General features: G+C 33.8%; 1 protein-coding gene across 1 annotated transcript in view; it reads left to right on the forward strand.

Moving 5' to 3' along the window:
- LOC143248436 (inactive phospholipase C-like protein 2) overlaps positions 1 to 15,436 on the forward strand; it is a gene marked incomplete at its 5' end in the record, with an annotated part of 73,678 nt that extends 58,242 nt beyond the window's left edge. Inside the window, 9 exon segments of the mRNA XM_076496794.1 lie at positions 1,201 to 1,318; positions 1,918 to 2,003; positions 5,837 to 5,954; positions 10,743 to 10,914; positions 11,095 to 11,175; positions 11,437 to 11,533; positions 12,402 to 12,581; positions 13,804 to 13,981; positions 15,298 to 15,436. Coding sequence (XP_076352909.1) covers positions 1,201 to 1,318; positions 1,918 to 2,003; positions 5,837 to 5,954; positions 10,743 to 10,914; positions 11,095 to 11,175; positions 11,437 to 11,533; positions 12,402 to 12,581; positions 13,804 to 13,979 — 1,028 coding nt within the window.
- Between the last annotated feature and the right edge of the window lie 485 nt (positions 15,437 to 15,921).

The following is a 15,921-nucleotide window of genomic DNA, read 5'->3' on the forward strand; positions in this document are numbered from 1 at the left end:
AATATATATGTGCGTGCTTGTACATAGATTATTACTGTTTAGAAATAAATTATTAAACTTATTTTCTTAAAATATAGAACAGTAAATCAAAAAGTAAACTAAACAATTATCTCTTCTCACTATGACCTTTGTACTTGGTTGGTGCTGATCACAAGTTGTTAAACTTTTTAAAATTTCGCACATGGAAGATATCAAAAATAAATTTTAGGTTTTATATATAAAGTTTAATAATAATAAAAATCGGTGATAACTATACTGATACTGTAGAGTTCCACTTTAATTCATTTAAGTTTTTAATAACTAAGATGTATTTAGGTTTTATATATAAAGTTTAATAATAATAAAAATCGGTGATAACTATACAGATACTGTAGAGTTCCACTTTAATTCATTAAGTTTTTAATAACTAAGATGTATTTAGGTTTTTAAAAAATATGAAACTTCGAATATTCAAAATATGAACCTCTTTGAAATATTGGCTTGAAAGAATGTGGTAGCATTTTCACATATTAAAACGGTTGAGAAAACCATTCTGGGAACATTCTAAGCTGCTGATTGTTTATTCACATATACTGTAGTAAGTGTATGTAAGGGACTGTTTCCAAACACAGAAAGAGGTGAATGGGGCCACCATGTTTGATTCAGTACATAAGCCATATCTCAGTAAAATAAAAAGATACAAGGTTCTTATTTTATATTCTAGCTTGTCAATATCAGTAATTTGAGTTCCTAATTTGTACAAAACTATAGATTTAGTATCTTAACATTACAAACATCTAATTTTAAACCGTGCTGTATTCAACATCCCATGACTCACTAAAATTTATATTTAAATGTGTTCTTTTAATATTTACTTTTAATTTAAGAAATTATCTCAAACATAATATTAAAGTTTGAATTATAATCTACAATTTCATTCAAAACTTATTAACATAAATTCCTAAAATAGTAGTTCAATAACATTTTGAATGTAAGTCAACAAACGCGATGACAGGACCTTTGATCTGTGTGACCCGTTACGAAAGAGTTCATAAATATTTGTGAACTCTGCCAATTTTACTGCATGAAAACCCAAATAGAGTTGGCCAGACCAAATACACACGTTTTAGAACAAATAAGTTCATAATTTATAAAATTGGAACGTTTTTCTTTGATTGGCTGACAGGATTTCTCATAGTGTAAAAATATTTTCCTTTTCAGGATTTACAAGGTTCTTACTGTCAGAAGATTGTGACGTCATAAGTCCTACTCATCAGACTGTGTGTCAAGATATGTCACAACCGCTTTCCCAGTACTTTATATCAACATCGAGTACACTGTAAGTAATAGCTTGTTATAGGAGAACTTATGAAACGTTAGTTAAGTGATAGCTTGTTATAGGAGAACTTATGAAACGTTAGTTAAGTAATAGCTTGTTATAGGAGAACTTATGAAACGTTAGTTAAGTGATAGCTTGTTATAGGAGAACTTATGAAACGTTAGTTAAGTGATAGCTTGTTATCGGAGAACTTATGAAACGTTAGTTAAGTAATAGCTTGTTATAGGAGAACTTATGAAACGTTAGTTAAGTAATAGCTTGTTATAGGAGAACTTATGAAACGTTAGTTAAGTAATAGCTTGTTATAGAAGAACTTATGAAACGTTAGTTAAGTAATAGCTTGTTATCGGAGAACTTATGAAACGTTAGTGAAATCTACGTACCTACTGATATATATACATATTTGTCATTTACAGAAGTAAAACGAAACGGTAATGATGCAAAGGTTTATCCGAAGTTATCCATCAACCATTTTGATAATAATTCATGTGATATTTTATGACCTGTAAACAGTAAGTTTAATATTTTCTTCTTTGTAAGTTTATGTAGGTGAGGCTGCTGCAGATTGTTCAATGTTTACTTTAATCTCTTTGCTTCAGGTCTCCGCTTCAAAACAGAGATTCTCAAGTTTCACCTAGTGAGATGTGTGTAAATGCTCTGAAGTTTGGATGTCGTTCAATAACCGGTAAGGTTAACCACTGGCGTAACCATATGAAAGGTGGTTCTTAGGATCTGATTCATTATTAATCAATTCTTTTACATCGTATGTCGTAAAATTAATATAGAGAAATGCTGATCAGTGTGTTCGGACTGTGAATCTGAGGTTTAATGGTTCGTAGCCCTTTGCCGCAAAGCGCGCTCTACGTATCAGATGTAAGATTAGCGGTCAAGTCTTACTACTTGGTCAGAAATGAATTGCTAAACGGTTAGCGGTGGGTACTATTGACTAGCTACCTTTTATCTAGTCTGTCAGTTGAACTTTAGGGCTAACTATGCCTTTTGTGTGGTTTTGTGTTCAAATTATGTCACAAATAAAGAATGCTTTACCCTCCACCCCAGAGTACTGCATTTCCTTCAATTTGTCTAATATCAAACGTTCAACTATTTCCTTGAAGTCCTTTGATAATTGGTTTCATCTTCTCAAATTACAAGTTCTAGCTGTGCTACTGGCGTTAGCTTAATTAACACAGTTAATGCTATTTGATGGAATGTTTTTGTAACGTGTCTACTACACAATAATATCTATAGTAGACTTGTATCACCACTGCAACAAGACACTAAAGATATGACAATAAACGTTTTACTGTATCATGGTGATACCATTCCAAGGGACTCAGTGTGGTGTTGCACACTCATTTTATAAACTTTCCACATGTGTTTAGTACGCATGCTCTTTTCACATTTGTCAAAACTGACCGAGAACACACTTAAAAGCCACTATCATGGATCTAACTAGAACTGATGTTATTCAAAGCTGCAGCTTTCTTCTGGTGTTATTGGTTTTGCTGCCTAACCTTAAATGACATCTTTTATATATTTTAATGAATTTCTCACCGAGGGAAAACAAACTGTTTACTTTGTTCATGATGGAGATGCTATGTAAACAACGTCAATACATAGAAAACAACAGCTTATTAGGCTCGGTAAGGCCAGGTGGGTTAAAGCGTTCGACTTATAATCTGAGGGTCGCGGGTTCGAATCCCCGTCGCACCAAACATACTCGCCCTTTCAGCCGTGGGATCGTTATAAATGACGGTCAATTCTTCTATTCGTTAATTAAAGAGTAGCCTAAGAGTTGACGGTGGGTGGTGATGACTAGCTACATTTCCTCTGGTCTTACACTGTTAATTAGGGACAGCTAGCGCATATAGCCCTCGTATAGCATTGCGCGAAATCCAAAACAAACAAATAATTTATTCACTTGTCAAAGTTATCCTAGAAACACTGACACGGTAACATCGTGACAAACAAACAAATAGTTTATCATAGTAAGTTTCAATGTTATCTTAGAAACTGCTACCATGCCTAATTCGTAAACACTGACACGGTAACATCGTGACAAACAAACAAATAGTTTATCATAGTAAGTTTCAATGTTATCTTAGAAACTGCTACCATGTCTAATTCGTAAACACTGACAAGACAGCAGTTAATGAAGCTTCATTCTTAAACAGAGAGGGAGCAACGGGAAATCCAGCGTTATCTCAAACACAGGAGAAGACACATATTGTGTTTATTTTTATAAGGCTAATTCTGAAACATGTGGGATACAGAAAATTAATTAAGTGTGTATCTCCAACAGGTAGAGAAAATAACAATTAATTAAGTGTGTATCTCCAACAGGTAGAGAAAATAACAATTAATTATGTATCTCCAACATCTAGAGAAGATAACAATTAATTAAGTGTGTATCTGCAACAGGTAGAGTAAATAACAATTAATTATGTATCTCCAACACCTAGAGAAGATAAAAATTAATTAAGTGTGTATCTCCAACAGGTAGAGAAAATAACAATTAATTAAGTGTGTATCTCCAACAGGTAGAGAAAATAACAATTAATTAAGTGTGTATCTCCAACAGGTAGAGAAAATAACAATTAATTAACTGTGTTTCTCCAACTCATAGAGGGAACAACAATTAATCGTGTTTCACAACTCATAGAGAGAACAACAATTAATCGTGTTTCTCAACTCATAGAGAGAACAACAATTAATCAATTGTGTTTCTCAACTCATAGAGGGAACAATAATTAATTGTGTTTCTCAACTCATAGAGAGAATAACAATTAATCGTGTTTCTCAATTCATAGAGGGAACAACAATTAATTGTGTTTCTCAACTCATAGAGAGAACAACAATTAATCGTGTTTCTCAACTCATAGAGAGAACAGCAATTAATCGTGTTTCTCAACTCATAGAGAGAACAACAATTAATCGTGTTTCTCAACTCATAGAGAGAACAACAATTAATCGTGTTTCTCAACTCGTAGAGAGAACAACAATTAATCGTGTTTCTAAACTCATAGAGAGAACAACAATTAATTAATTGTGTTTCTCAACTCATGAAGGGAACAACAATTAATTGTGTTTTTCAACTCATGGAGGGAACAACAATTAATTGTGTTTCTCAACTCATAGAGAGAACAACAATTAATTGTGTTTCTCAACTCATAGATAGAACAACAATTAATTAATTGTGTTTCTCAACTCATAGAGGGAACAACAATTAATTGTGTTTCTCAACTCAGAGAGAGAACAATTAATTGTGTTTCTCAACTCATAGAGAGAACAACAATTAATTGTGTTTCTCAACTCATAGAGAGAACAGCAATTAATCGTGTTTCTCAACTCATAGAGAGAACAACAATTAATTGTGTTTCTCAACTCATAGATAGAACAACAATTAATTAATTGTGTTTCTCAACTCATAGAGGGAACAACAATTAATTGTGTTTCTCAACTCAGAGAGAGAACAACAATTAATTGTGTTTCTGAACTCATAGAGAGAACAACAATTAATTGTGTTTCTCAACTCATAGAGAGAACAGCAATTAATCGTGTTTCTCAACTCATAGAGAGAACAACAATTAATTGTGTTTCTCAACTCATAGAGGGAACAACAAGTAATCGTGTTTCTCAACTCATAGAGGGAACAACAATTAATTGTGTTTCTCAACTCATAGAGTGAACAACAATCATTTTTGTTTCTCTATCACGTAGAGAAGGTAACAATTAATTAAGTGAGTTTCTCCATCTCATAGAGAGAACAACAATTAATTAAGTACAGTTAATAAATTATTTATGGTCCTTTGTCTCCGATAAACACCACAACACCTACTTAGTCTGTTTTATCACATCCGGCAAACACCACAACAAACTCCTAGTCAGTTTTATCTTCGCCAAAATGGCGAAAGGTAACATTGCACTTCAGGTTTTCTAAATGAAAACAACAACAAACAAAACAAGGTAGTTGCAACTCTGTCCTGCGAGTTTAAAGATTTATAAAGCCAAACAAATAGAAACACGTGTCCTTATTTTTAAAACCCGTTGTTTTTAATGTTAGTTATGTGTATTTCCCAGAGAAATTTGAAGATTTTTGTGTGTGTGTGTTTAACACATAATTTTTTAGATTGTTCGTCGGTCTGTTTATGTAAAAGTTAACCATGATAATTACCTCTTTCAAATTTTATATTTCCTTTTAAGAAGAGGACCAGCCATCAACAAAACATAAAAACATTGTGTGATAAATTATCGTACATAAACCCTAGAATAGCAGGATGTAGGGAAAACTATCAGAAGTTTTAATATTTGAGAAACTAGTGAGATTAACCAGAACTTACGAATATGTCGAAACTAGTTACTCCAACATCAAAACTTTTGACAGTTTGTTCTGTTTACTGTGTTTTCGTAAATTCTTTAACTGCTACACACGGTAGTTCATTATTTTATAATTATTATATAATTATAATAAAACATCTGGAAGTGCATTAATTGTATTTATTATAATATTCGTCACAGTTGATTGTTGGGATGGCGAAAATGAACCCATGGTTTCACGTCTAGTCAGCCCCCCTACTGACACACGACTCTCAGAGGTTCTGGATGTGATAGCTCGTCATGCTTTCGAATTTTCTGAGTAAGTGATAAATTGCTGTTAAAGAAAAAATTATCACTGAAGTCATTGTTGTTTATATCGCATGTTAGATTGAAATAAAATTAAAACCTTTAGATGAAACACATATTGTCCTAATTCACAATGATAAGAAACCCACTTGAAACAAATATTGTCCTAATTCACGATGATGAGAAACCCACTTGAAACACATATTGTCCTAATTCACGATGATGAGAAACCCACTTGAAACAAATATTGTCCTAATTCACGATGATGAGAAACCCACTTGAAACACATATTGTCCTAATTCACGATGATGAGAAACCCACTTGAAACACATATTGTACTAATTCACGCTGATGAGAAACCCACTTGAAACAAATATTGTCCTAATTCAGGATGATGAGAAATCCACTTGAAACACATATTGTCCTAATTCAGGATGATGAGAAATCCACTTGAAACACATATTGTCCTAATTCACGATGCTGAGAAACCCACTTGAAACACATATTGTCCTAATTCACGATGATGAGAAACCCACTTGAAACAAATATTGTCCTAATTCACGATGATGAGAAACCCACTTGAAACACATATTGTCCTAATTCACGATGATGAGAAACCCACTTGAAACACATATTGTACTAATTCACGCTGATGAGAAACCCACTTGAAACAAATATTGTCCTAATTCAGGATGATGAGAAATCCACTTGAAACACATATTGTCCTAATTCAGGATGATGAGAAATCCACTTGAAACACATATTGTCCTAATTCACGATGCTGAGAAACCCACTTGAAACACATATTGTCCTAATTCACGATGATGAGAAACCCACTTGAAACACATATTGTCCTAATTCACGATGATGAGAAACCCACTTGAAACACATATTGTCCTAATTCACGATGCTGAGAAACCCACTTGAAACACATATTGTACTAATTCACGCTGATGAGAAACCCACTTGAAACAAATATTGTCCTAATTCAGGATGATGAGAAATCCACTTGAAACACATATTGTCCTAATTCACGATGCTGAGAAACCCACTTGAAACACATATTGTCCTAATTCACGATGCTGAGAAACCCACTTGAAACACATATTGTCCTAATTCACGATGCTGAGAAACCCACTTGAAACAAATATTGTCCTAATTCACGATGATGAGAAACCCACTTGAAACACATATTGTACTAATTCACGATGCTGAGAAACCCACTTGAAACAAATATTGTCCTAATTCACGATGCTGAGAAACCCACTTGAAACACATATTGTCCTAATTCACGATGCTGAGAAACCCACTTGAAACAAATATTGTCCTAATTCACGATGCTGAGAAACCCACTTGAAACACATATTGTCCTAATTCACAATGCTGAAAAACCCACTTGAAACAAATATTGTCCTAATTCACAATGATAAGAAACCCACTTGAAACACATATTGTCCTAATTCACAATGATAAGAAACCCACTTGAAACACATATTGTCCTAATTCACGATGATGAGAAACCCACTTGAAATAAAAACGTATCTCAGAACAGCTGGTATGGGTATTAACACTTTTATTGATAAGCAAAGAACAATGTTTTCGACCTTCCTCAGTCATCTTCAGGTCATCCCATAAGTAATGTCCGAAAATTTAATACAGAAAGTACATCATCATTTCTGTCTTTGTTGGAGACTTTAATGATTAAAATATGTAGTAGGACGTGTATAAAAATGTTCAGACAAATTACAGAAACTAACCCAACAACATTTTTACAGATCATTAATCAAATAAACCCTTATTAACATGGATGTGTCTGAGGAGCACGTTAGGCATATAATGCTTTATGAGTTTAAAAATTGCTATAGTGCAGTAGAAACTACACGGAACATTCAAGGTGTTTATGGTGCAGAGTCTCTCAATGAAAGAAAATGTCGAAGGTGGTTTCAGAAGTTCAGATCAGGTGACTACAGCTTAAGTGATGCACCAGATTCAGGTCGTCCTGTTGAGTTTAATGATGACTTGCTGCTGGCTGTACTTGATGAAGATTGTGCTGTAACAGTTGAAGAACTAGCACAGATGTTAAATTCAACATATTCAACAGGTCACCGTCATCTGCAACAGCTTGGAAAGGTGTCAAAACTTGGAAAATGGGTTTCCATGTTTTAACAGAAGTCAACCTTAGAGCAAGTGTGGACTTAACATAAAAATGTTAAGCGCTGTAGATAATGGTTCAGTGCAGGTAAACTGGCTAAAGCACAGCTAATAATGGACCATCGCCTTAGGAAAGTCTTGTTAAGCATTTGGTGGGATATTGTTGGTGTGATACACCTTGAGTTCCTGCCACTCTCTCTAACAACTACATCAGACCTCTATTATCAACAGTTAGAACACTTGAATGTTGCACTGAAAGAAAAGAGGCCTGCTTTGATAACTCATAAAGGTGTTGTGTTACACCAAGATAATGCACGGCCCCATACAACAAGGATCACATCCACAAAGACTGAAGTGCTAGACTGAGAAAAACTATCACATCCTCCTTATTCTCCAGACCTTGTCACATCTGATTATCATCTTTTCCAAAGTTTGCAGAACTATATCGATAGAAAAGAGCTTTGAACACATGAAAATGTCAAAACTACCCTCTGTATATTCTTTTCCTCTAAACCCCAATAATTTTATAGAAGTTGCATTCAGAAGTTTGTGAATCGTTGACAGGAAGTAATTAATAATAATGGAACATACATTATTGATTAAATAACATTAAAATAGTTTGAAATCCTTTCTCTTTGTCCGAACCTAAAATCGGACATCACTTAAGGGATGACCTGATACATCATTGGTTGTCCTATATGACTATTATAAGACAATATTTAGTGGAATATATTTTAAATTCTATACGTTCTCTAACACAAGGTGATGTCCTCTGGAAGTTCAGAGAGAAGTTTCTAACGGTTTTTTTCCCTGCTTGATACAATCTAATATCGATGTAACACTTTGTAACACATGTTGTAACATTCAGATTAATTACTTGACACTGACTGATTAGAACGTCACCATAGACCATTGCATTTAATTATAAATATCTTCAAGTGTGTCAAACAATAATTAAATGACTTCTTTATTATATGAGATAAATTAAGCAAACACTAAATGGTGAAATCCTTCGAAGAAAACTATCGCCCTCTAGTAGGTTATGATAAAAACATCTTTACCGCTCTGTATCAAGGTGGAAATATCAATCAGTGATGTCGAGAAAACCCACTTGTAGAAAAAAATAAATATGTGGTCAGCTTCCGGTCAGTTACCTCTTTCTTTCTTTGTGAACCTGACGATGACCGAAGAAGGTCGAAACGTTGTTCGCTCCTTTACGTAAAAAATTTTCTCAACCCAAACGAGCTGTTTCTACGTATATAAGGTGGTAATATTACTTTTAAATTCAAGTCAATGTGTGGGAAATTGCAATAAAGGTTTACATATAGGCCTCAGATATATTTACCGTAGCTTATGTAATGCGACACTGTTCATGACACCCCTAACCCTTTGTGATACATCGTAACACAGACTTGTGGGCTATCTCCTTCACATAGCTTACATAATAATTTATGAATGAACCCTAGCGCTAAAAATTTGGTTTTGATACCCTTGGCAGGCAAAGCACAGATAGCTAACTGTGTAGGTAGCTTTGACCTTAACAACAAACAAAGAAGTGTTGGCTGAGAAAATAAATCACGCCATGTTAGTCCAAAGTAACAATAGATCTAATGCAGTACACCATGAGGTTAAACATTTAATGATATAATGTTTAATCTTTCACCTAAAAAATATGGATCAGTTAACAATAATAATCGTACAATAAATATAGTGTATAGCCTTATTTAGATCAGTTAACGGTAATAACTGTACAATAAATATAGTGTATAGCCTTATTTAGATCAGTTAACGGTAATAACTGTACAATAAATATAGTGTATAGCCTTATTTAGATCAGTTAACAGTAATAACTGTACAATAAATATAGCGTATAGCCTTATTTAGATCAGTTAACGGTAATAACTGTACAATAAATATAGTGTATAGCCTTATTTAGATCAGTTAACGGTAATAACTGTACAATAAATATAGTGTATAGCCTTATTTAGACCAGTTAACAGTAATAACTGTACAATAAATGTAGTGTATAGCCTTATTTAGATCAGTTAACAGTAATAACTGTACAATAAATATAGTGTAAAGCCTTATTTAGATCATTTAACAGTAATAACTGTACAATAAATATAGTGTATAGCCTTATTTATATCAGTTAACGGTAATAACTGTACAATAAATGTAGTGTTTAACCTTATTAAGACCAGTTAACAGTAATAATTGTACAATAAATGTATTATACTTTTTATAATGTCAAAATAACTGCAACTAGAATAGTCCTAGAGAGAACGGAACAGAAAAGTATACAATAAGATATTTATCAGTTTAAGGTGTTGGAGTCTGTGACTAAATCACACGTTTGTTTGTTGTTACACGTAAAGCGACATCTCACAGAACTGCTGACCATTCTGACGCCATTCGACCTTCGGTTGTTTTAAGACAGACTTCCTCATGAACATTAAAACATTTAGTTTCAAATATAATTGTACAGTAAAAGTGAAAGACATAAACGTGGACGTTGTGTTCTTTACTGAATGATCAATGTAATGTAATAACAACGTTATGGTAGAGCTACGATTTATCTGATTCACCTCTCAGTAAATTCACTATTCCCTCGAGTCAAGAAAATTCAATTATATATATTGTCTAATTACAGCTATCCTCTTATAATCCATCTTCAAAACCACTGTAGCCTACAAGGTCAGCTTCAAATGGTGGGCCTAATCCAGGAGAAACTAGGCAATCATTTATTCCTTCCGAACAGACATGGCAATGCAGGAGAACTGAAAATGTCTCCAGAGGATCTCAGGAGAAAGATACTCCTAAAGGTTTAATTTTTTTATATCCTTTCTGTAATTCTTATCTTAAGAAGCCTGATGCAGACATGATAATATAGAGATTTATTAAGATGCTAATGATTCGTGGAGGATATACAAATACATAAGTGTGTGTATAGATGACTACAAATGTTTTAAAAGTCTCTACTTTTAAACATTGTATTTTTTTAGGGTAAAGTCCTCCCTGAATACTGTTTACTGACTGGCGAAGTCTCAGAAGATGAGGATGTTAGAGAAACCGGCATTCCTTGTGTAATTATAATTAGTTACTAATTATTGTTTATTGTGACCTGAAATAACACTTCATAAATATCATTCATATATCTTACAATTGTCGTGAATTTATACTTTTGTTCATGTGCCAAAATATTTCACAGATGGTATAGATTATGTTTAACACTTTCTTGTATTTTCAACGTTAAGACTAAGCAAATCTCTTAATACTTTCTTGTATTTTCAACGTTAAGACTAAGCAAATCTCTCACTATATCTTTTTTTTTTTTGCATTTTTAGAAAAAGTTCAAAAAAATCCAATTACACAAAGAACTTTCGGACCTGATTGTGCTTCAACAAATCAGTTTTGCCGAGTTTAGATTTGCCCATCACACACGTAAGTAACATCCGGGATAGTAGCTGAGAGAAATCTAAGTTATCATACGTTACAAATGGCATACTTACGTCTCAGTGGGTTGCGGGGATTATGTCGTTTTAGAAATCATTAGAAGGTGGGGGTATTACTGTAACGTATGGTTGTGTTACGTTTAAAAGTAACAATGGGTAACCCTAGTTACTTGTATTGTATAGCCTATATAAGTTAATAAATAGGAATACGCTAACAGACTGGTGTTATATTATGTAACAATGAGGGAATGTCCTGATTACTTGTATTGTATAACCTATATAAGTTAATAAATAGGAATAAGCTAACAGACTGGTGTTATATTATGTAACAATGAAGGAATATCCTGGTTACTTGTATTGTATAACCTATATAAGTTAATAAATAGGAATACGCTAACAGCCTGGTGTTATATTATGTAACAATGAAGGAATATCCTGGTTACTTGTATTGTATAACCTATATAAGTTAATAAATAGGAATACGCTAACAGACTGGTGTTATATTATGTAACAATGAGGGAATGTCCTGGTTAATTGTATTGTATAACCTATATAAGTTAATAAATAGGAATACGCTAACAGACTGGTGTTATATTATGTAACAATGAGGGAATGTCCTGGTTACTTGTATTGTATAACCTATATAAGTTAATAAATAGGAATACGCTAACAGACTGGTGTTATATTATGTAACAATGAGGGAAAATATCCTGATTACTGATACTGTTTGTCCTTTGCTATAGTATTGTATTTTTTATTAGAGGTATACAGAAATTAGTTTTATTCTGTTTCATGCTTTGGGTTGTTTAACTTCTATTTTCATTATAAATGGGATTGTTTTCTATGCAATGTCCTAGAAAGACCATTAGAAGTGTGTACTTTGGACAATTCTCTGGCTTTGAAACTTATTCACTCCAACCCTGAGGAATTAACTGACCACACTCAAGAGATTCTCTTTCATGTCCGCCCCAGCAAACATCTCCTGATATCAGAGAACTTTAACCCGCTGTATATGTGGTCTTCTGGCTGCCAGATGGGTGAGTTGGTTTAGGTTGATGTTTTATTTGTAGGTAATAGTTTCATTGGTTACGTTATCCTGAGGAAATTAAAGAACTTCACTACATCCAGTGGAACAACTATTAACATCTAATTAAATGAAACTACTACTCAGATCAGAGATACAAATTAATCTGGTAATTAATATACCATTCAAACTTGGAATGTGCAGTGCTGTAAACTAAAAACTTATAATGATTAGAATGTATTAATTCGTCATATTGGTACTCTCATAATTATCGATATTTTCGATCGTAATTCCAACAATATCTCTAGGTTCAACTAGGTTATAAGATTTATACTAAACTTTAAATCCATATGCTGAGCTAAGATTGCAAAATAATACACACAAAAGTAATATACATATAAAAAATAGATAGAATAGTAAAAAAACATGTTATATATATATATTCGTCACTTAAACTAATTCTACTAATTAAAGTAACATTAAGTAATGAATAGAACACAAAAATAAAAAAAAATAAGTTTGTATTTCATATATCCCGGCACTCAATAAGCCTTACAGTATGTATTGTACGAATTATATATTCAGTACTTTAATGGCCCAGCAAGGCCAGGTGGTTAAGGCACTCGACTCGTAATCCTAGAGTCGCAGGTTCGAATCCCCGTCACACCCAACATGCTGGCCATTTCAGCCGTGGGGGAGTTATAACGTGACGATCAATCGCATTATTCATTGGTAGGAATACCACAAGAGTTGGCAGTGGGTGGTGATGACTAGCTGTCTTCCCTCTAGTCTTACACTGCTAAATTACAGACGGCTAGCGTGTATAGCCCTCGTGTAGCTTTGCGCGAAATTCAAGAAGAAACAAACAGTATTTTAGAATAAGATGACCTTAATTGAAACAATAAATTACATTACGACCACATTTTGGTCTAATTATTATTTTAAAACAATATACAAATCGAAATAGCATTGACATCAAATAATGTAATTAATTGAAGCCTCTTATCAATCAAAGAATATGACGCATTGTTACTTGACAATCAGACTTGGAATAATTTGGGTTATGTAAACGCCATCTTCTTGGAGTATCAGGAGTCTTAAATGTTATTGGTTAGGTTTATAAGTATGTGACTAGTCTCCATTCGTGTTGTGTCTTAATTAGTTAAGTAACCTTAAATATGACCCCACAGGTATTAATACAACAACCACTTAGTTGTTTTATTTGTTCACTCAAGTTTCAGTAAACACCCTCGTGCCTGGGGAGTCACTTGATGTATATAGGGCTTGGTTTCAACAAAACGGTAAATGTGGATACGTCCTCAAGCCATCGTCTCTTCAGCACCATTTTCCCCGACACCATCCACCTCCAAGAGACACTGTCCACGACTCAACAGTATTGTTATTCACCTGAGGGTAAGGTTTCTGTCCAACCACCATATTTTAATTGTAGTAATTGGTAAGAATTCGCTCGGTGAGACATTTTTCTTTCTTATGTGCTTGGATTACAGCAGAAAAACTAAAACCAAAAAGTTCTTCTAATGCAGTTCTAATGTCATTTGGCTGGTGATATGAGAGTCACTCGTTCGAATACCTGTCACTGAATGTGTTTGTCCTTCTAGCCTTGGGAACGACATAAAGTAAAAACCAGTTCCACTATCCGTTAGTAACAGAGCAGCATAAAAGTTGGCGGCGGGTGTTGTTGACTACCTGCCTTCTCTCTTGTCTATGACTAATAAAACTGGCCGACTATGCCAGATAGTTTCATGTAGCGATTTTTGAAACAAACCCAAATTTATATCATTCTACAGTAATTTGAAGTCCGACTTCAACCGTGTTTAACTTGTCACAGAGGCGTCACGTGATTAATGTTTCGTGTAATGCAATATATATATATATAAATGTATAATGTTAATAAATATATATATACACACACACATACATATATATTCATGAGACCTACATGGTTGTTTACCTTATCAGATGTGAGATGTCAGCATGGCCAGGTGGTTAAGACACTCGATTCACAACCCGTGGGTTCCAATCCTCGTCACACCTTCTCGTCATGAGGGCGTTATAATGTGACGGTCAATCCTATTATTTGTTCGTAAAAGAGTAGCCCAAGAGATAACTGTGGAGATAACTAGCTGTCTTCCCTCTAGTTTTACACTGCTAAGTTAGGGATGGCTAGCGCAGATAGCCCTCGTGTAGCTTTGCTCGTAATTCAAATTCAAATGCAAGAAAATTAGACTGTAGTTGACGGCGACCCGTTGCTTTTACATCTGATCGTTTTTCTCATCCTACAATTTAGGTTACAAATATACATCTGGACAAACAGGACAGTAACGGAAAGACCTGTCGTGTAATGTAAGTGATACAACATAGATGGCGCAGTGTTCTGCTGAACGAACAGAGTCTATTAGTAATATCTTTAAACAAGAGAAACACCAGCGCCGCTAATTTTTGCCACACGTACAAGAAGTAGGCTTAACTGTGTTCCAACAAAATGGCTAAAACTTCAAGAAGTCGTCACAACTATCAAAGTTGACAAGTCTAGGAGATAATTATATTAGCTCTGGTGCATTTGTAGAGATAGTTATTTTTTAATAAAAGAAAATATTAAAAATATATATAAGTGTGTATAAACTTCAAAGGATAGAAAGTTCTGGTCACGACACTTTTTTTATTAATTTCACGAAACGGGAATCACTTTGAGCTTGTTTGTTGTTTAGATTATCAGTGGACAAGACCTCCCTGTACCTAGCGGCGGTTCCAGAAAGGCCAACGCTATAGATCCTTACGTTCAAGTACAACTATTTGGTATCCCAGAAGACTGTGTTGCATTTCGAACAAAAACCGTATCGAACCAAGGTATTTAATTGTTATTTGTGATCGCTATACGTTTAAACTAACTTATAAGCGTTGTTTCCAGTTTCTTAACAAGATAGAAGGCTAATTGAACGATTAAACATGCACTAGCTGCGTTAGGCCTAAGATACATATATATTAAACATGCACTAGCTGCGTTAGGCCTAAGATACCTATATATTTTTTGAAAAAGAGAAAGATACGTATTTGCATCTGAACCAGCTGTATCATAAAACTTTCATATTACTCACAAAAATTAACAACACAGGAGTCGTTGAGATTTCAACTATGTGACCACGAGTTTCCCAAAGCAACAAAATTAAACATTGTATATATTTAGATCCGAACCAGTTACGTCATAAAGTTCCTTTCTATTCGTAGAAAAATAAAAGTAAAGACATTTGGACTAGAGTCAGGAATAGTGAAATCTTTATTAATTTTTAGACAAACTGGTATACATTTAGATCTGTTTATGGTAAGTCTACGGA

Source organism: Tachypleus tridentatus, chromosome 4 (assembly GCF_004210375.1).
Source record: "Tachypleus tridentatus isolate NWPU-2018 chromosome 4, ASM421037v1, whole genome shotgun sequence".
NCBI lineage: Eukaryota > Metazoa > Arthropoda > Merostomata > Xiphosura > Limulidae > Tachypleus > Tachypleus tridentatus.